The 20387-nt window shown below is 41.6% G+C and overlaps 1 protein-coding gene across 1 annotated transcript in view; it reads right to left on the bottom strand.

The window, feature by feature from the left end:
* The window catches only part of STARD9 (StAR related lipid transfer domain containing 9), a 123971-nt gene that overhangs the window by 40809 nt on the left and 62775 nt on the right, over positions 1-20387 (bottom strand). The window contains exons 8-19 of the mRNA XM_054161524.1: positions 18892-18961; positions 15234-15306; positions 14267-14334; positions 13230-13327; positions 12815-13015; positions 11335-11432; positions 8549-8626; positions 7667-7741; positions 6814-6993; positions 2789-2840; positions 1066-1203; positions 26-108 (exon numbers count right to left, since the gene is read on the bottom strand). Coding sequence (XP_054017499.1) covers positions 26-108; positions 1066-1203; positions 2789-2840; positions 6814-6993; positions 7667-7741; positions 8549-8626; positions 11335-11432; positions 12815-13015; positions 13230-13327; positions 14267-14334; positions 15234-15306; positions 18892-18961 — 1214 coding nt within the window. The remainder of the gene's footprint in view (positions 1-25; positions 109-1065; positions 1204-2788; positions 2841-6813; positions 6994-7666; positions 7742-8548; positions 8627-11334; positions 11433-12814; positions 13016-13229; positions 13328-14266; positions 14335-15233; positions 15307-18891; positions 18962-20387) is intronic.

The following is a 20387-nucleotide window of genomic DNA, read 5'->3' as shown; positions in this document are numbered from 1 at the left end:
GAATTAGGAGAGAAAAATAACTTACTGATCTTCTTTGTCTTAAGATAGCAGCTTCTGCTGGGTGATTGAATCTAAATTTATGAGACTTGCCCAGAACAACAAGGGCCCCTGTGAAAAAAGAATGAAAAGTACAAATCTACGGAGACACGATTCATCAAGCGGTTAGAATCTTGCAGTTTCTTAACTCCAGTGTACAAACTACACAATAGACGAAACAATACATAACTGTGTGTTAAAAAAAACAGTATTCTGCCCAACAGCTTTCTGAATGGCACAAAACAGAGATGTTTTTCAAATTTGCCACACTGGAACAGCAGGGTTATCATTCTGCAATAATAGCATCCAAGCAAACTAATCTTGGTGGTCTCTGCAAACTCTGCATAACAGTAAATTTCCTCTTTGTAGTAAAAGCCAGCATGACTTTATACCAAAAACATAACCAACCCACTGCCACAAACTTGGTTTTATGCTTTTTAGGAGTTCAGATGACTGCAAGATGGTTGGTTTTGGGTTTGGTTTTTTTTCCCTAAACACTCTGAAAATTGGTAGGTTAGATAGTGTTGGATGATAGGTTGGACTCAATGATCTCAAAAGTCTCTTCCAACCTGGTTAATTCTATTCTAAAATAGGAGAGCCTGATCCATTTGAACTGAGCTCATTCACCATAGCACGTGCCTCAGGGCCTAAGTAGCCTCCACCTAAACAGACTGTGAAAACGTTGAAGGTCATTCCAAGCACATTACATAACTGCCAAAAACTCCCACTGGTGGCTTAGAGCTGGTCTCCACTGCTTTCCACATCAGTGCTTCTGACTGCAGGTTATCCCTCTTCAGGCAGTGACAGACTACCACTTAATATGATTGTCTATGTCTTCATTTTACTTTCTATGAGGTACTTAATTTATTTGTTCCACTCTGGAAGCTTTAGCTATGGATCAAACTTTGTGGTGCTAGGCAGCAGGAGGAGACTGAGAGATGCATTTCTCCAATCTGCATGAGTTCCATAAGTGTCTGTGAACTCCAAAGTTGATTATAAGGCAGCATTCACAGAGAAAGCAAGCCTCACCTTGTGACAGACGACATGATCCAGTGACTTCACATCCATTTACAGTGCAGTGTGCACCCTGAACTGGTCGCAGAGTCACAATCCCACAGTTGTTTTCTATCATACAATGATCCCTTTCAATCCACCGCCCCTGCAAAACTACAATGTACAGATTTGTTTTACCTCACCTCTTGAAGGGGTTGGGCTTGTACTGTTTTCCTCACAATGAAGTACCACACTCCGTTTGACACTCTAACTGCATACTTTGTATCTCAGAGATCTATGTCATATGCAGAACAAGGAGATTAAATTATCTTCTTTGGTTGCTAACCAAGTACCCAATCACAGGAAAAAAACACCTACAAACTTACTTCAATGAAAAAAGTAAGATTGTTCTTCTCAAGTATTTCTGGTCCTGGAAAACTATGCACTGCTCTCTAATCTGTGAGCTGATGTGCAAATTACATTATTGTGCTGAATTTTCTTATTGCTATTACAGCATTTGTTGTTTGCATTTTACTATCCTAAAGGCAGAACAGAATCATAGAATCAGTCAGGGTTGGAAGGGACCACAAGGATCATCTAGCTCCAACCCCCCTGCCGTGAGCAGGGACACCCCACACTAGATCAGGCTGGCCAAAGCCTCATCCAGCCTGGTCTTAAACACCTCCAGGGATGGGGCCTCAACCACCTCCCTGGACAACTCATTCCAGGGCTTCACCACTCTCATGATGAAGAACTTCTTCCTCACATCCAGCCTGAGTCTTCCCACCTCCAGCTTCATTCCATTACCCCTAGTCCTATCACTACCTGATAGACTGAGAAGTCCCTCCCCAGCCTTCTTGTAGGCCCCCTTCAGATACTGGAAGGCCACAATGAGGTCACCTTGGAGCCTTCTCTTCTCCAGACTGAACAGCCCCAACTCCTTCAGTCTGTCCTCATAGGAGAGGTGCTCCAGCCCTCTGATCATCCTCGTGGCCCTTCTCTGGACACCTTCCAGCACCTCCAGATCCCTCTTGTAATAGGGGCTCCAGAACTGGAGGCAGTACTCCAGGTGGGGTCTCACCAGAGCTCAGTAGAGGGGGAGACTCACCTCCCTTGACCTTTTTTTAAGCAGAAGTAACCAAATATGGGATTCCACAAAGTTTCCAATTTCAGTATAAAGTTTCAACACTCTATCATAATTTGTAGCTCTTGACATTGACTAATAAAGTTAAGAGCAGAAATGAAAAGAAATAAAAAATATTCTGAATTGTTTTGTGTCTGAAATACTCTTCCAACCTTAGTTACTGTGATACTGTCATGATCTAGTTGTGAGGTCTGTTGGAACAGGTTGGACTTGATGATCCTTGGGGTCTCTTCCAACCTTAGTTACTGTGATACTGTGGTACTGTGATACTGTGATACTCTGCTCAAGTAGAGTTGAAAAACATTTTCAGTCTCGTGATCATTTGTGCCACTAGTTTAGGATAGGACAAAGATATTTTTAAACTTTATGTGTAGCATTTCATAAGTGGGAAGACAATTATTAAGAGATCTCAATTAGGTCAAGACCACTGACTTCTTGACTTCTTCAAATACAAAAATAACTGAAAGACTTTAGGCAACTTCATTATTCTCTTATCGCCTTCTATAAGACGAGCTGAGAAAGAGAAACATTACCTAGCTATCACACATGATAGATGAAAACCTCTTGGTTTGACCTGACCATATCATAAAATCATTTGTAGTATCATTCTCTTACCAATGTCTTGATCTTGGTCTGAATCACTTCTTCCAATTTTGGTTGTTCCTTCCTAAAACAAACAAAAAGAACTAATTTAAAAGTCGGTTACAGAAAGTGGATTATACACAATAATTTAAAATGCTGTGGTACAGCATCTTAGCAAATAGCTGAAATGAATCACCTCTGAATGACTGAATTGTACAGAGCAAAATCTGTTTACTGCTTCGTAATACTTCAGCCTGTTGTCCCTCACAGCGATGCAATGCCTTCTAACACTGCACTGTCTCATATTATGACTCCAGTAAATGAAGCAACCCTCACCAGATGATTTTTGGACTGTGCCTGACAAATACTTAGAATACAAACACATGTTCTGATGTTGTGAACCTTTACAGGGAGACTTGCAGGAGGAAGTCCATGCAGGAGGAAAGAAGCTGTATGGTGACTGCTCAGTTAAATAGGCTTTTTGGATATAAAATGTAGCAGAATTCCTATTTTTTAGGAACTTTATCATAAAGTATGAATCCTTCAAATTAATTACTAAAGGGAAACTTATTTTCTGAAGCTTAAATTAAATTTATAAGAAGTCTTCTTGGTGATTATATTACACACACAAGTTCCCAAACTTGAAGAGTCGATAATTTCAAACAAAGAACTGTCTAGGAACCAAAGCCTTCAGGACAAGCACTGGGCCAGTGGTGGAAGTGATACAGCATTGTTATGGCATGGTTCAAAAAAAAAATCAATAGAAGAGAGTCATTTAATCAATACTATGGGGGGGGGGGGGGGGGAGAAAAGCAATGATTTTATCACCAGTCTCATATGCTCCATTACCTGTTCTATCTTTCTCCTTAGGAAGAGAAAGCAAGATCATTTCCCAGCTCTGAAGAGACACCATACCTGATTATTGTAAACTGATTAGAGAACACACTCTAAAATTACTTCAGTAGAAACTCATTTAGTCACATTAAATTTAAATTAAGGTCATTAAAACACTTGATTTTTGTATTCTCATTAGAATAAATTGGATACACTTCGTGCTCCAATCATATTATAAGCTGAAGATGAAGCAAGAAATAGTCATCAGAAGCCTAAAGATAAGAAAAGAGAAGCTGTGCATTATTGTAAGCTGATGAAGTTAAGGGTAACAATGGGTAAACCACAGTGGGTTTGTGCATCAGAGGGAAAGGGAACGGTTATCATTCTGTTCCTCATTATGCTCAGCTACCTGAATCAACAGAGCCCTGCTGTAAGCCCTGCTGTGACCCACCTTTCTGGAGAGGCTCAAAGCTGGATTGTGCCCACAGCCCCTGCTTTGGAGTAAGCAAGTTACATGCCAGCCTAACGTGCAGTGGACTCACTTTTCCATAACTGGTAGAAAACCTATGATCCATGTGGTTTTGACTCACCTCACACAATCAAGTGAGTTAGCAACATGTATTTTATACAAAAAGAAGCAAGCCAACACCTAAAAGGCCTCTTCACCAATTATGTTCTTGACTAAGCAAAGAAATAATTGCTGTGATTTCAAAAGATACTTCTTTCCAATGTGCTCATATAACTGGCAATACAAGTTAATTCAGGGAAGGATATTACAGCAGCACTGGCTCATGAAATTCACAGTAATATCCCATTTAGCAGAGTGATTCTGGGTGAGATTAAGCACAACTGAAAATTGCAGCTGAGATCATTAGTACAGATAGGATATAAACAAACTAACTGAACCTAAAGAAGAAAACACAAAAATACCTATAACCCAAGCCCATATTGATTTCATTTTCTCATGAGCTGTTACTGTGCTAATAAATTATTCATACTGGTTCCTAATTTAATATTGAGTATTCTACAGGGGGGGAAGATCAATGACTCAGATGAAATGACTGCACAACTCTACCTTAACAGATTGAGGGACATTTTCCTATCTGTTGCAGTGCTTTTACATTGTTACCCTGTTCCATCAGTGCTTCCTGACAAAGGGTAGAATCCTCAAAGCAGTTGCAGAACCACAAAGAATAAGACTGCTTTCTCCTGGCAATTTTGGGAGTAGTCCATCACTCAAAAATGTTTGTGAAGTATATAGGATCACAGAATTGTTAGGGTTGGAAGGGACCTCAAGGATTATCTAGTTCCAACTCCCCTGCCATGGGCAGGGACTCCTCACACAGATTGCTCTGAGCCACATCCAGCCTGGCCTTAAAAACCTCCAGGGATGAGGCTTCCACCACTTCCCTGGGCAACCTGTTCCAGTGTCTCACCACCCTCATGGTGAAGAACTTCTTCCTAATACCCAGTCTGAATCTACCCTTTTCTACTTATTTTGCCATTCCCCCTAGTACTACCATTACCTGACACCCTAAAACGTCCCTCCCTAGCTTTCTTGTAGGCCCCCTTAAGATTTGGAAGGCCACAAAAAGGTCTCCTCGGAGCCTTCTCTTCTCCAGACTGAACAGCCCCAACTCTCTCAGTCTGTCCTCATAGGAGAGGTGCTCCAGTCCCCTAACCATCTTTGTGGCCCTTCTCTGGACATGTACAAGTGTCTCAATGTCCTTCCTAAACTGAGGGGCCCAGAACTGGACACAGGACTCAAGGTGTGGCCTAACCAATGCAGAGTACAGGGGCACAATGACTTCCCTGCTCCTGCTGGCCACACTATTCCTAATGCAGGCCAGGATGCTGTTGGCCTTCTTGACCACCTGGGCACACTGCTGGCTCCTGCTCCAGATCCTTCATATTTTTCTAAAATTATGTAAACAACCCCTTATTTTTAAACTATGCCAAAATGTCAGTTAAGTTACAGGGAAAACATTTTTATTAATGAAAGCCAGGGGACAAAAAAAAAAAAAGAGAGAGAGAGAACAAAACTGAATAAAGAATGGTTCTTTAAGTAAAGGTACAGCATTGATTAGTGCAATTAATACTACAGAATATCAAGAGACTAAAAGAGTAACACAAAGTTTATTCTACATGATCCGGAAATAGCTGCTGTGACTTTGCCCTAGAAGTACAATGCCAAGTGCTGCTGTTATATGTCGTGGCCCTACCATGTAAGGAATCACTAATGTTTTACCTTCTTGCTGTTCAGATGAAGGTAACAGACACCAGAGTCTAAAAGATGCAAAGCACAAAGAAAAGAAAAGGCAGCATCTAGGAGCAAAGAAAGAGGGGACAAAGATGTTAGTGTTACAGAGAGACACTAATGACTTCAGGTGAGCCTTCAAACTAGGTTCCTCCATTAAAATGAGTATTTTTAATTAATTCAGGTGTTGCCAGAATTAGTATGTGAAAGTATTTGCTGCTTCCAAAATGGCATATAATGGAAAAACAATTAAGTAGTTGCAATTAGTTTTAATAAATATTTCATGTTAATGTAGGATTGAGTAGTTCAAATTTCACATTGACCAGCACTGGACATTACTCCCTTGTTATTACCTGGTACAATTTCTTTGTGTTTGAATGAGAAAAAATAGAAAGGTTTCTCTTTGGATATTATAATGAGCAACATGATTTTTGTTTTGAGTATTTGTTGTGGGTTTTAATAAGGAAAATCAAAATCTTGTGTCCCTAACCTGTATGTAACAGGTGCCACAAAACCTCAATTTGGATTAAGATATTTTATTAGTAGGCAGACACATGATTTTCAACCTTTTTTTTTCCTTGCTAATGAGTGCATTCCTGTAGAGGTCCCCATCCATCACTTCATTTACACTAGACATCAATACTTCAGTGAATTGCATTCATTTAAGCAACATGAAAAAGTCAAATCCAGCTTAGCAGTGACTTACTAAAACCATAAAATAAAAATCCCCTCCAACTATTTCTTGGAGCCATGCACACCACACATTGCAATGCAGAATAATATATAAAATGGTGGAAATTTTCATGGTGAAAACCTTGCCTGAAATGAGAAGCTACACCGTTACCTGTGGCTTGTGGGCTTCACGTTTTGTTAGCTGTTGTAATGCCACCTTCACCACTTTTCATTTTCAAAGAAAACAAGTGTTTTCAAATTCAAGGGAAAAATAAAACAAATGACACTATCCTACCCTGAGATGATACAGCACCACTCCTGTACTGAGGATATCATCATCCATGGCCATTAGATGAGGTAAACTAGAATCTATTGTTACTCCAGCTTTTTCTTTGTTGATGTCCACACTGTATTCTTCCATGATGGCTCTCCTGTCTGTCCATTTACTTGTCCAGTCTTTGGTCAATTGCTCAATCTTAAAGAATAAGACAGGAAACTGTTTAACAGCTGATTTTTCTCATACATAAATTTCTTCAGAAAGAACAGCAGCATTTTCCAGTTAGTGGATGCAAAATTCTTTCACCAGTTGAAATGCAGGTGTATGTCTAATCACAGCACACTTGCATGGCAACAAAAACACTGGGTAAAAATAGTAGTGCCACCTGCTGAAGATGATTCCCAAAATGTCAGAAAGATGTACAATCATACTAAATACTTATTTTGTCTGGCTTCAAGCAAAACTTAAGATCTCCAAAACCTTCCAAGGCAACCAGGGATCAAATCATCTTAGTAATTTGGTGACCGCACAACAATTTGCTCTGAATAAATTAGAGGAGTTTAATCTTAGAAAAGAGGTTCTTTATAATCAATTACTGTGATATATCACATTTTTTTCCCAGCAAGGAGTAGATTGTGCAGGCTTAGTAATATGCAGTGGACAGTATCCCATTAAGGACACGAGACTTTCATCACAAACTGGTAGAGCGCACCCAACAGGCAGTGAGGATGGCAGTTTCCTGCATATTGAGAGCAACAGGAAAAGATTAGGACAAAAACATTTTCACTGTGGTGTCAGAGCTATGGCAATGCTAGCCCTCCTGACACAGTAAAAGAGGAGGGAGTTATAGCATCAAATAGATCATACACACCTTCATTTCATTCTGAAGGACCAGCTCAGTCAGATTTCCATCCCTGTCATCACTCCAAGAAGGACTGGAATTCCTCTGTATAAACAGGCACCAGGATCTGCATGTTAGTTTCCTTAGTCACAACTGGCAGGTGTGTTCTTTCACTCTCCAGAATTTTGAGGAGAAGGAAAGGTAAAGTACACAGACATTTGATACTGCCTTTTGTTTAGTATCTATCTATACCTCTCCAGATATTGCATGCGAGTTTTTGTGACTAACTAAAGAGCCTTGACAACGAGACACTTCTGTGTAAATAAATCCTGGGCTATAGTTCCACTTTCTCTCTGCAAAACATGTTCTTCATGGCATGGAAAACCAAGACACAATTATTCCAAAGGAGAAAAGCATAGCATATCAGTTGCATTGTGAGGACTCTGAGCCATTCATAACATCTTTTGAGGGACAGATTGTGCAGGCTGGGTAAAACTGCCAAAACTCTGTTAAGGTCTATTAGTTCACCACTTTGGGAAAGAGGAGTGTAACAAGCCTGGCAGGGAAATTACATCAATGATTAATATTTTGGTACTTCTGTACAACAAATAAAATATTTCTACTTCACAGTACTCTTGGCAACAAAACAATCTGACTCCATGAAAGACAGGCAAAGAAATCCTTTCTAATCATTACATACCTGCTTACACTTCACAGTTAGAGATATAATGCCAGGAAAAGCAGAAATGACAGAAATGTTACCCTTACAATTGTGAAATCACTCAGTTAACAGTTTAACTTCCTTCCAGCTACAAAAAAAAACACGGAAGGACAAACAGGCAAGACAAAAACAAGCTACTGTAGCTACCTAAAGCACCATCAGAGTTCTAGCTGGGAAGTGTTCCTACATACCAGTTCAAAGCTCATCAGCATAGCTTTCAGTCTATCAATTTCTTCTCGCAATTCTCTGATCAGTTTTACATTTGTATCCTGAAACATTGAGAGGCAGATGTTAGAAAAATCCTTCTTTAAAATATCTTTGCTAATGAAATCAGGTGTTTCAAGAGTCAGGGGAGAACAAGAATACTCTAGCAGAGACAGTAAGAGAATCTCCCCTTAAACACTCTACCAGCTTTTGACTTGTGCAACCTCAGAAGGACCCTTGCACAGCGGAACAGGTGACTCTGCCATACAGCCAGAGCTTCATACCTGCAACAGGCCTATTTTGTGCAATGAATGAAGTTGGGGTTCTTAGGCAAAAATTGTTCCCAAGTATTTAAGTGCTTCATTTTGCATACTGAAAATAAGACAAATTGAAACTACAGAGGCTACCTTAGGCCCAGCCTATTAATTTTTGAATTCTTGATTCTGGCAGATTTTAACAGAGTTCATTTAACACACCAAAAGGGTTATGCACTCAGAGTAACAAGTTAAATAGCAATAACAATCCTAACAGATCAGTAACTCTGACAGCACTTAGAATAAATATGTAAAGTAAACATACGTGTCATAACCATTGTAGGTTAAGGACTAATTGTCCTACGATAGACATAAATTCCTACAGAAGGCCAGAGAGCCCAAGGGGGTGGACAGTCCGTTCCAGAGGGTGGACACAGAATATGATAATTTGTTATTCCATCCCATAATCCTGCATCTCCCTATGTAAGGGGACCTCCAGCCAGTTCTTCCTCTTTTCTCTCTTCTCTCTGCTCCAGGCGTGTAGTGACTGCTGCTATCAGTGTGGTTTGTTGTGGAGTTCAGCCTTGATGGCAAATGATTTTCTTGCTGCGCAGCTGAGGCCTAGTGGTTTTGATTGTGTGTGTGCATATGTATATCTCCTTTTGCCACTTTACCTTCTGCATTTCATTTACTTTTAGTGGGGGCCATGGCCCGGGGCCTGTCTGGGCTTGGGGCGGCTGTGGTGCAGCCCTACAGGGAGGCCTCTCAGGGGGGTGACTCCTAGGGGAGCGCCAGGGCCTAGGCAGGGTTTTTCCTTTTTTTTTGACAGGCCAGTCAGCCTGACCTCAGTGCCAGGGAAAGTGATCGAGCAGATTATCCTGGTGGCAATAACTGCGCACCTGAAGGACAGCCGAGGGCTCAGGCCCAGCCAGCATGGATTTAGGAAGGGCAGGTCCTGCCTCTCCAACCTGATCTCCTTCTATGATCCTGTGAGCGGCCTGGTGGACATGGGGAGGGCCTGTGGATGTAGTCTACCTGGACTTCAGCAAGGCCTTTGACACCATCCCCCACAGCAAACTGCTGGCTAAGCTGTCAGCTTGTGGCTTGGACAGCAGCACTCTGTGCTGGGTTAGGAACTGGCTGGAGGGCCGGGCCGAGCCGAGAGAGTGGTGGTTAATAGTGCCACATCCAGCTGGCGGCCGGTCACCAGTGGCGTCCCCCAGGGATCAGTGCTGGGCCCCTTCCTCTTTAATATCTTCATTGATGATCTGGATGAGGGGATTGAGTCAGTCATCAGCAAATTTGCAGATGACACCAAGCTGGGAGCAGATGTTGGTCAGAGAGAGTAAAAGGCCTCTCCAGAGGGACCTCGACAGAATGGACAGATGGGCGGAGTCCAAGTGCCAGGTGCTGCACTTTGGCCACAACAACCCCATGCAGAGCTACAGGTTGGGGTCAGAGTGGCTGAAGAGCTCTCAAAAACAGAGGGACCTGGGGGTGCTCATTGACAGCCGCCTAAACATGAGCCAGCAGTGTGCCCAGGTGGCCAAGAAGGCCAATGGCATCCTGGCCTGCATTAGGAATAGGGTGGCCAGCAGGAGCAGGGAAGTCATTGTGCCCCTGCACTCTGCATTGGTTAGGCCACACCTTGAGTACTGTGTCCAGTTCTGGGCCCCTCAGTTTAAGAAGCACATTGAGACACTTGAACGTGTCCAGAGAAGGACAACAAGGCTGGGGAGAGGCCTTGAGCACAAGCCCTATGAGGAGAGGCTGAGGGAGCTGGGATTGTTTAACATGGAAAAGAGGAGGCTCAGGGGTGACCTCACTGCCCTCTACAACTACCTGAAGGGTGGTTGTAACCAGGAAGGGGCTGGTCTCTTCTCCCAGGCAACCAGCACCAGAAGAAGAGGACACAGTCTCAAGCTGTGCCAGGGGAAGTTTAGGCTGGAGGTGAGGAGAAAGTTCTTCACCGAGCGAGTTGTTCATCATTGGAATGGGCTGCCCAGGGAGGTGGTGGAGTCACCATCCCTGGAGGTGTTCAAGAGGGGATTGGATGTGGCACTTGGTGCCATGGTCTAGTCATGAGGTTTGTGGTGACAGGTTGGAACTCGATGATCTTTGAGGTCTCTTCCAACTTTGGTGATACTGTGATACTTTTGTAAATAGTGTTTCTATTTAACCTCCAATTCTGTGTCAGTGTATTTGTTTACTCCTTTGGGACAAATTCATTCTGTCCAGAGCTGTTTCAGTTCAAACCATGACAGTAACAGAAGAGAAGGAGGATTGAAACTCAATGGGCAGAGATGAAGAATGTGAAATAGGTGTGAAACTGTAAACGGCTTCAGCTCCAGGGGATTCAGGAAATAATTTCTGTCTTACTGAGGCTCCTATTTCTTTCTCATTAATATAGGGAAAAAAGAGGTATGAATTTTATTCAAAGAGCAGATAGACTGAATACACTTTAAAGAGTACACACAACAAAAAGGAATAAGAACGAAGAGCAGAACTCACAGCCTCACCTCATTCACTCTGGGCTTGTTAATAATATTTTTGGCATTTGAAGCGTATCTCAAGGTACTCATGGTCTCGTTGTAGCTCGAGCTGGCAGGGGAGATAGCTATGGGAACAAAACAAATATAAACCAAACACTATACTAAAAGCAATCAGTCTAACTCATCACTTCTCAATAAGGTGAACTTTTAAAGTCTTGCTTCTTTAAAAAACAAACTAAATCAAACCAACCAACCAACCAACAAAACCCAAACAAACAGTAACTTCAGGGATCTCTCAACAAGCTCACAGAGAACATCCTCTCAACATGCCACTGCCTGGAACACCACCTTAGGCCTTGAAAGGCAAATCCTGTGGTGACATGGTACCCCTGAATGGATTGAGTTGGACAATGGGACTCACTTCAGGAACAATGCCATCAGCTCCTGGGCCAAGAAACATGGCATCGAATGGGTGTATCACATTCCCTACCACCCACAAGCCTCTGGGAAGGTTGAAAAATACAATGGACTATTAAAGACTATGCTGAAAGCATACAGGCACTGGGATGCAAACTTATCAGAAGCCACTTGGATGGTTAATTCCCGAGGATCTGCTAACCATCCTGGTTCTGCCCAAACAGAACCCTTGCACACTGTAGGGGGAGATAAAGTCCCTGTAGTATACATGGAGTAAGTGGGTAGCACTGATTACGCAGCGAGCTCGACTGGGGAAACCAAACCACCCAGGAATTCCGGAAGAGATTATGGACTGGCCAGAAGGCAGTTATTTTTGAGCATCGCCTGAGGAAGTGGTTCGTGCCCAAGAGGCACCACCATACAACGAGTTATCTGAAGATGAAAGGCCTTATGCTCTGTTTGCTGATGGATATTGTTGTGTGGTAGGAAACCATCAAAGTGGAAAGCTGCTGTATGGAGTCCAACACGACAAATTGTTGAGGCTACTGAAGGATAAGGTGAATTCAGTCAATATGCAGAAGTGAAAGCCATCCAACTGGCTCTAGAGATTGCTGAAAGAGAAAAGTGGCCAGTACTTTATCTTTACACAGATTCTTGGATGGTGGCTAACGCCTTGTGGGGATGGCTACAGCAGGGGAAGATGACCAACTGACAATGCAGGGGCAAGACTACTTGGGCTGCTTCATTGTGGCAAGACATTGCTGCTCGGGTGGAGAACATGACTCTGAGGGTACGTCATGTTGATGCTCACGTACCTAGAAGTTGTGCTAATGAACATCAAAACAATGAGCATGCAGACAAGGCTGCCAGGATTGATATAGCTCAAGTGGATCTCAATGTACTCATAACTGAATAGATCACTTTAAAGCTATGGCCTTGGAGAGACTGTTAAGCTTAACTTGATGCATAATCACCATGCCTTTTCATCTCCTTGAGTATCCCATGAAGTATTTATGAAAGTCTTTATAAGGACAGATTCTAAGGGAGTAACTTAGTGCAGATGTTAACAATGAATAGAAACCAAACTCACTGGCAATCATAATGGTCTTGGAGTTGCCCCCCAGACTATCCTTCAGAAGCCAGGTGAGGATGGAGTCACGGTATGGGATGTAAGCTGGTCGCCTGGCCCCACTGACACTGCCTGTGGAAGGACTGTCCGCGTGACTGCTGTCCCCTTCACTTGTTATGGTGTTTATGCTCTGGCAGCTGCTGAACATCTGTGAATTTTGTGCTGAAGGAGAAAAAAAACCAGAGAGTTTAGGAAAGGGTTTATCATTTTCTCTCATGGCTATTTCATTTTCGTAGATGTCATTACAGTTTGTGAAGATGTCACACAACTTTTCTGTTCAGCTTTTGGTTGTAAATAAACATTAAGACACATCACAAGGTGAGCAAGTCCTATGCTTTTATCATTACTCCTCTATACAAACAACTACTGTGCTTACCTAAAGTGGAGATGACAATTCCAAGTGTAACTAGTGACTTGTTAATGTTGGCACCTTCGGTAATTCGATCTTTACAGTAACTCGGATCAGCTCTTTCACTGTAGCACACAAGCATGGAAAGGACAAAGCAAACCAAACAAAAATGCTTAATGATTAACACACGGTCAATAGGAATATGTTGTGTATTTTCCTGACATAGAAGAAAACAGAAATTGCAAGCTTTGCAATTAAAAAAGCTTATGCTTTGAATACTTTATATTGCCCTCTGGTCCAGAAAGTCCAAACAAACACGAGCAAAGGGCATTGGTGCAAACTAATGTAAAAGACCCAGCTAAAAAAATTCAAGCCTGAACTGGGCAATAATTCTTAATCAAAAAACTAAATCCATACATTTCACTACTCTGCAAGGGCAGACTGGCTCAGTGCAAAAGTCTGTATATCCTCTCTACTGCTTCCTCTGCTCAGACATTCATGGTGAATTATACTCTTGAGAAAGAAAAATGTCCTGTTCTCTAAATGTTCTGTAACTCCCCAGCACGACTTCCATCTGTCACATCCAGCATAATCACATGTTCCTCACTGAAATGCATAGCTAAAATGAGAGAATTGGGGATTTTTGGAACAAAAATAACATAAACAGTAAGATATGACCATTCTCCCCACTCCCACTAGGAGAAATACATTCCTTTTTTCCCCCCCTCTCTCTCATCAAGCTCAGATTTGACAATTCCACCAACAGCTACTGGAAAAGCCACTTAATAAGAATAGAGGGTTGAATGGAATTACCTTAAATGTATGTTACAGCACAGTATTGGATCTGAGGACCCAGGAATTCCCTTCCTCAATGAAATCCAATACCCAACACAGAGGAACAGATAACAGAGGATGTATTAGCTCACTATTCCTTGTTACTGTATAGAAAAGTCAGGCTTAGTGTGAGTTTAATGATGTTATAAAATATTAAAATTCATCTTTTAAGGCAGTATCACCAGCATCTTCAGAGAAAATCACCATTTTTTTCCTTATTATATTATTACCTCCCAGCAAGGTCCACTAAGTTGATCTTGCTTGCAATTTCGGATGGTAGATTGTTCTCCAAAATAGCCTGAAGAGAAAAATATCAAACAGGAAACTTATTCTTCTTAATTAACTAAAATAAAATAGATGTTTTTTGTTTGAGACTGTTGTACATATGACTGGTCTGACTGCCTTTCTTTCTGACCCTGCCCCATTTACTCTGCTCAAACCATTAACTGAACAGCTTTCTCACCCAACAGAGAAACTACCCCCTTACACTGATTTCCTCTTGGACAAAACCTTTACTGCCTAGCGACTGTGAAAGGCTTTCTTGTAGATCTTGCAGAGCTGTTTTCCACTAATGTATTCCAAAGGTCTTTTGTGACACTCCTGAAAAATATCCCAAAATGTTCTGTGATTACAGGATGTTAGAAGTGCGAGATAGAAAAGGTCTATTGGATCACTGCACGACTTCCCTGCCAGGGAAGGATATAATTCCTCCAAAGAAAGGATGCATTGTGTCTGGGAGAGTACTGGATGCCAAATGCTAGAGATGAGCACATCTGAAAAGCTGGACAGATGCAAAATTTTAGTGTTAAACTAATACTGTAATTAAGGATCCTAAACAACTGTGACAAAACACAGCTTCAAACATACTACACATAACGTTCACAGCATCCTAGAAGGGGTTTTGCATTTCAAAGGGATGACTAAAACTTTAAACTTTTCTTTTTACAGGAAGTCCTTGGCATCACTTCTGACTATAAGGTTGCATAAAAGAACAAGGGTATTTCAGTAAACACACAACACATTAGGCAGTGTAGGAAGTGCAACACATCTGCAGTGTGCTTCAAAGGAAATAAGTAACAGCTTCCATCGAGATTGTTGCAAACAGCACAAAACAGTGACAAGTAAACAATGCACAACATATTGAACAATGCTTTTTGAGAGTGAAGAGAAAAGGAAGTTGGATTATTTTTAGCTAACCTGAGTGTAATGGATGGTGAAGATAGCATGGGATCTGCTGCTGGCATTGTGAGTATGCGTAGCTGCTGTGATTCTAGAAAGAAGAACAAACCACTTAATTACAAAGGCTTATTTCTTTGTATTTAGGGGAAGCAAAATGACAAATACAGCAAATAAATGAAGATGAAGGAATGTGAGACTTGGAGAGTACAGTAGGCTATATTCATGGATCTGATCACAGAGTGTTTGGCAAAGGATCTGTAACAGTGGAAACTGAGGGTGAGTTAGAGCTGTTTCTGTCCGCTAACAGCACTTGGAAGAAGTATCTTTAAACAGCCTTACAGCAAAGGTATAAGGTGTTGCAGAAGAGTAGAACACAGCACAGGACAGCCAGCAACAGTTCACCCCCCAGTACATTTTCCCCATATTGTCCCCATTTTTATTTCTTGGCACTCCAAAAGGTAAAACAAAAATCAAACCAAGCCCCAAACAGACAAACCAACCAACCCACCCCAAAAAAACCCGCAAAACTTCATACACCTCTTCTGGGCCTCTCTTCTGCTTCAGGGCTGACACAGTACTTTCACACTGTTAGATGAGTCCAATGAAATTAGCTGGTCTACTCACATGCATACCAAATGAATACTTCAAATCAGTTGTGCAGAACTTGCTTGGCTTTACCATGTGGACAAAACTGGTCTGGTACCAGGCACAGAAGGAGGAGTAGCAACAGCACTCTCCCACTACCTCTCTAACACAAACTTTTGGAAATTCTGCTTTCTTTGGTACTGCTTTGATTAGACAAGCTCAAAGAAAGCAAGGCTTTGCCTAGGCCAGAAGCCAGGTCACAGGTCTTTTCCTTTGTCACTCTTGCAGTTTGCCTTGAGCATCAGCTGGGTGTGCAGCCTTTAGCATCAGTTTCCTCATCCTACTCTCAAAAATAGCAGGCAGTTTTAGTTATGCAAAGGACTGTGGAACCATGTTTTTGTTTTAAGACCAGCTGTCAAGTGTGCCACAGAGACCAGTTGCACTGGACGGCAGAGAGCTGAGGCTTTGCACATGCCTCCAAGTGCCTGCTGCAGGAGCCCAAAGCCTGGACTCGCCTCTCTGTTGCTTACTGCTTCCTATAGCTTCACAGTCATGTGAGTGGGCACTGTCAAAAGATACAGGCAGTCTAGTGTATCATAACTGTTAAGTGAGGCTAAGCTGAAGAAGCAGGAGAATATAAACTAAGCTCTTGATACCAGAGGAAAAAAACCAAACATTCAGGTAAGTCACAAGACAGAAAACAGCTCTGCCGTGTACAGAGAATATAAAGATAACTGGAGGTCTAGTTCACATCTCAACTGCTCCCAACTCTTGTGAGCATTTTATGGGAGAATGTGTGAGTTAGATTTTCAGATACTCTACGTCATCACAGCATGCTGTGTACATTTTAATAATTTTGACCATCCTAATAATATTTTCTAGATCCACTGGGTATTTGCTTTACACAGCACTAGGGCTGTGTTTTGGAAAAGGGGAAATTGGGATTTCCTGCATTTTAAACATTTTTACACTTTGCAAGATTAAGAATAAGAGAAGAAAAAAAAAATAGCAGTGAGAGTTACAACAAAAATGATTGCATGTTGAAAATCGTATTTGTTTAACTTATAATGGGTGGATGCAAACAAGATTAGGGCTGGAGATGTCCTGATAAAACCAAGGGACAGAAAAAATGCCTTCAGTATAATCTGCTTGTTGTTGTTAGTACAGGAGCTGCCCTCTCCCTCAGGAAAATCCCATGTTCAAGAGGAGCTTCCCTGCCTATCTTTCCTTTATGGGCACAGCTGTCATGCCCCAACTGCTCCTCTTCTGGCTCCAGCCATGTGTGTCAGTTACAACCTGTTTGCCATGTTCTTTATCCCTGAGATCTTGTTGATATTCATTGGGCATCATTTCCTAAGCTGCAGATGTTTAAAATTAGTTTGTTTGCATTTATGATGTGCTAATAAATACTTGGCAGAATATTTCATAAAAATAAAGACTAGAGGCAAACAGGAGTTTCCTTTATGTTCCAACTATGTTTTTGGAAAGTTAATCAGAACAAGATGTTGGTGCTTGGTTTCATGCAACAGACAAAGCTGGAAACTTCAGCATCACTTTGTTTTCTCTACCTCTTATGTTTCCTTAGCAATAAGTCAAGTGTAGGATTCCACTAGTAGACAGACTGGAATTTTATCACTTCTCAAAAAGGGTCTACCTACCTTAGGGCTCCATGAATTCACTAGTACAAGAAGAGGCAAAACTTAATCCTGATGTATATTTCAGACTTCTGTGATAATGTACCTTAATTTTTATCTACTTCCCCATGTTGCTGGGAATCACAGAATGGTAAGGGTTGGAAAGGACCTCTGGAGATCATCAAATTCAACCCCCCTGCCAAGGCAGGTTTGCCTAAAGAAGATCACATAGGAACACATCCAGGTGGGTTTTGAATGTCTCCAGAGACGGATGGGCAGCCTGTTCCAGTGCTCTGTCACCCCTAAAGTTCTTCACCATGAGAGTGGTGAAGCCCTGGAATGGGTTGTCCAGGGAGGTGGTTGAGGTCCTGTCCCTGGAAGTGTTTAAGACCAGGCTGGATGAGGCTCTGGCCAGCCAGAACTAGTGTAGGGTGTCCCCGAACATGGCAGGGGGGTTGGAACTTGATGATCCTTGTGGTCCCTTCCAACCCTGACTGATTCTATCATACTACTACTATGAAATGAAAGAAGTTTCTCCTCATGTTTAGATGCAACTTCTTATGCTCAAGTTTGTGCTCATTAGCCCTTGTGCTGTTGCTAGATACCACTAAAAAAACGCTGGTCCCATCCTCCTGACCCCACCCTTTAAGTATTTACAAGCATTTATGAGATCCACCCCCCCCCCCAGTCTTCTCTTTTCCAGACCTAATTCTCTCAGTCTTTCCTCATGAGAGAGATGTTCTAGGCCCCTAATTATTTTTGCAGCCCTAAATAATCTAAAATCTCAACCTGTCTTATGGTGAGGCATAATATTAACTTTGGAGCTGTGACTTGTATTTGAAGGATTCTTTCAAATGTAACTCTTTACCACCACTGTAATGGTAGCTGTATTGATATCCAAAGTTCCCTGTCAAAAAAGTAGAAAAGTGTCTCAACTAATAAGAGCTGAAATCATTGGCTTCACTGGTGTGCCAAGTTCCCAGTTCTCTCCTGGCAAACATGCATGATTTGGACTAAGAACTTAAAAACATACTCATACCTTTAGAAATTAAATAAAAAATGCACTACCTTTTCAGCAGTGTTAAGTCACTAAGTTACTCTAACAATGGAGTCCATGCGTCATGAGCAAAAGGAGGAGAAAACCAGAAGTCTGTTTACAGCAAAACATTTTCCTGGCATGCAATTTTTTATCCCAGACAGATGGTTGAATTTTGTTTGTAAGTCAGCATGGGGTCAGTTTTGAAGAAAAACAACTTCATGAGTGCTTGTAGCTTCTACTGTGGATGATGTAAGGGCAGGCAACATCTTATGGGTAGTTGTGTGCAGCAGCATCAGCAAATCTGACGCTGTCATGACAAAGCATTGGCAACAATGTCAGTAAAATAAACATCAGTGAAATCAACACAAAGTGAAAGAAGTGTTAAAGAAAGAGGGAGCTGGTTTGTTTTATAAAATACCTTTTAGCTATTCCTTCTTCTAGAAGTTCTACAACTTGCTTGTAGTCTGTAACTAAATGTTGAGTCAATCCTGCCAAAGATTTGAAAAGAGTTAAATGCATATTTTCTGCAGGTACTTTCAAGTCAGTTTATCCAACAACTAACCCAGTATCAGGAGCATAAAGATGTTCTGCTGGGAAGCCAGTCTGTTCTACAAGCAGTCTCTCAACTAGGGTAAGTATTTTATTGCTTAAAAAAAAAAAAAGGCAAGTTCATCCTTCAGATGCAGTGACATAACTATAAAAAGCTCCTTCTACCCTCAAAGTACAGACCTTATTCCACCCTGTCTGAAGAGCAATGGTATTTAAAAAAACCCCAACAAAACAGTAAAACTGAAACTCCATGAGAAATTTTCATCTATGTCCTGTAAAGAAGCTTTCTGCCATAGCTTCTGGATAATGGCTCTGCTCACATACCTAACAGAATTAGAAACCCAATCTCTCTGAATGTTTGTAATTTAGTTAACTAGGCTTCAGCCTGCAACACTTAAGGGTCTTCACACAAACAGAGAATCATTTTGGTTGTAAAAGACCTTTAAGACCATCAAGTCCAGCCATTAATCCAGCACTGCCAGGTCACGACTAAACCATGTCCCTCAGCACCACCTCTACATGGCCTTTAAATCCCTTCAGGATTGAAGGCTCTCCATCACTTTCCCAGGCAGCTTGTTCCAGGGCTTGCCAACTCTTCTGGGGAAGAAATTTTTCCCAATATCAAATCTAAGCCTTCCCTAGTACCAAATAATTATATGAAATTTATGGTCTTTGCATGTCTACTGCCTTCAGGTTTGTTGCTTTGGCTTTTTAGGGCTTTTTTGTGTGTGTTTTGTTTTGTGTTGTGTAGTTTTTTCATTTGAGTTTGTTTTTAAGGAGTAAGAAGTCCACTGAAAAGCAATGAGACAGGTACCGCATTGCAGAGCCTGCTGTTGGAGCAGCGGTTGTGACTGACAAGGTCCCAGTGGAGGGCAGTGTGCTGCTGTGCTGCCAGCCTCTTGGAAAATGAAAATTCCAGGACACAAAATTAACCTCAACAGTCTTGTGTTTCACATAAATCCAGTTTAATATGTCTAGTTTGCATTTTAGGGTGATGATTAGCTATCATTTGTACTGCAGTGACTCCTAAAAACCCCACCTGGGCATGAAGCAAGTCTTTGTCATTCAATACCTTGTGAAACACTCCTTTGTGAAATGTTTTATCTCACAGCTGGAATTCAGGGCTACTTCTTCCCCCTTCACTGATTTAGGTTAGGTTTCTTTCATTGCAGGCCACTGAAGCATGGATGAAAGCAGAGTGCTGAAAAAATGTGATTTATTTGGATCAAATAATTTATCTACTGCTAGAAACGTAAGGCAAGATGAATAGAAAATTCAGCAAGACTGAAAAAAGTACTTTCTGACGTTGTTACAGACTCTCCTTACATGAGAGCGCTTTGCTGAACTTTAAATGAAAGCCAAATC

The sequence above is a fragment of the Dryobates pubescens genome, chromosome 5 (genome assembly GCF_014839835.1).
Source record: "Dryobates pubescens isolate bDryPub1 chromosome 5, bDryPub1.pri, whole genome shotgun sequence".
Lineage (NCBI taxonomy): Eukaryota > Metazoa > Chordata > Aves > Piciformes > Picidae > Dryobates > Dryobates pubescens.
The sequence above is the reverse complement of the archived record's forward strand: the minus strand, read 5'-3'. Positions and strand labels throughout refer to the sequence as shown.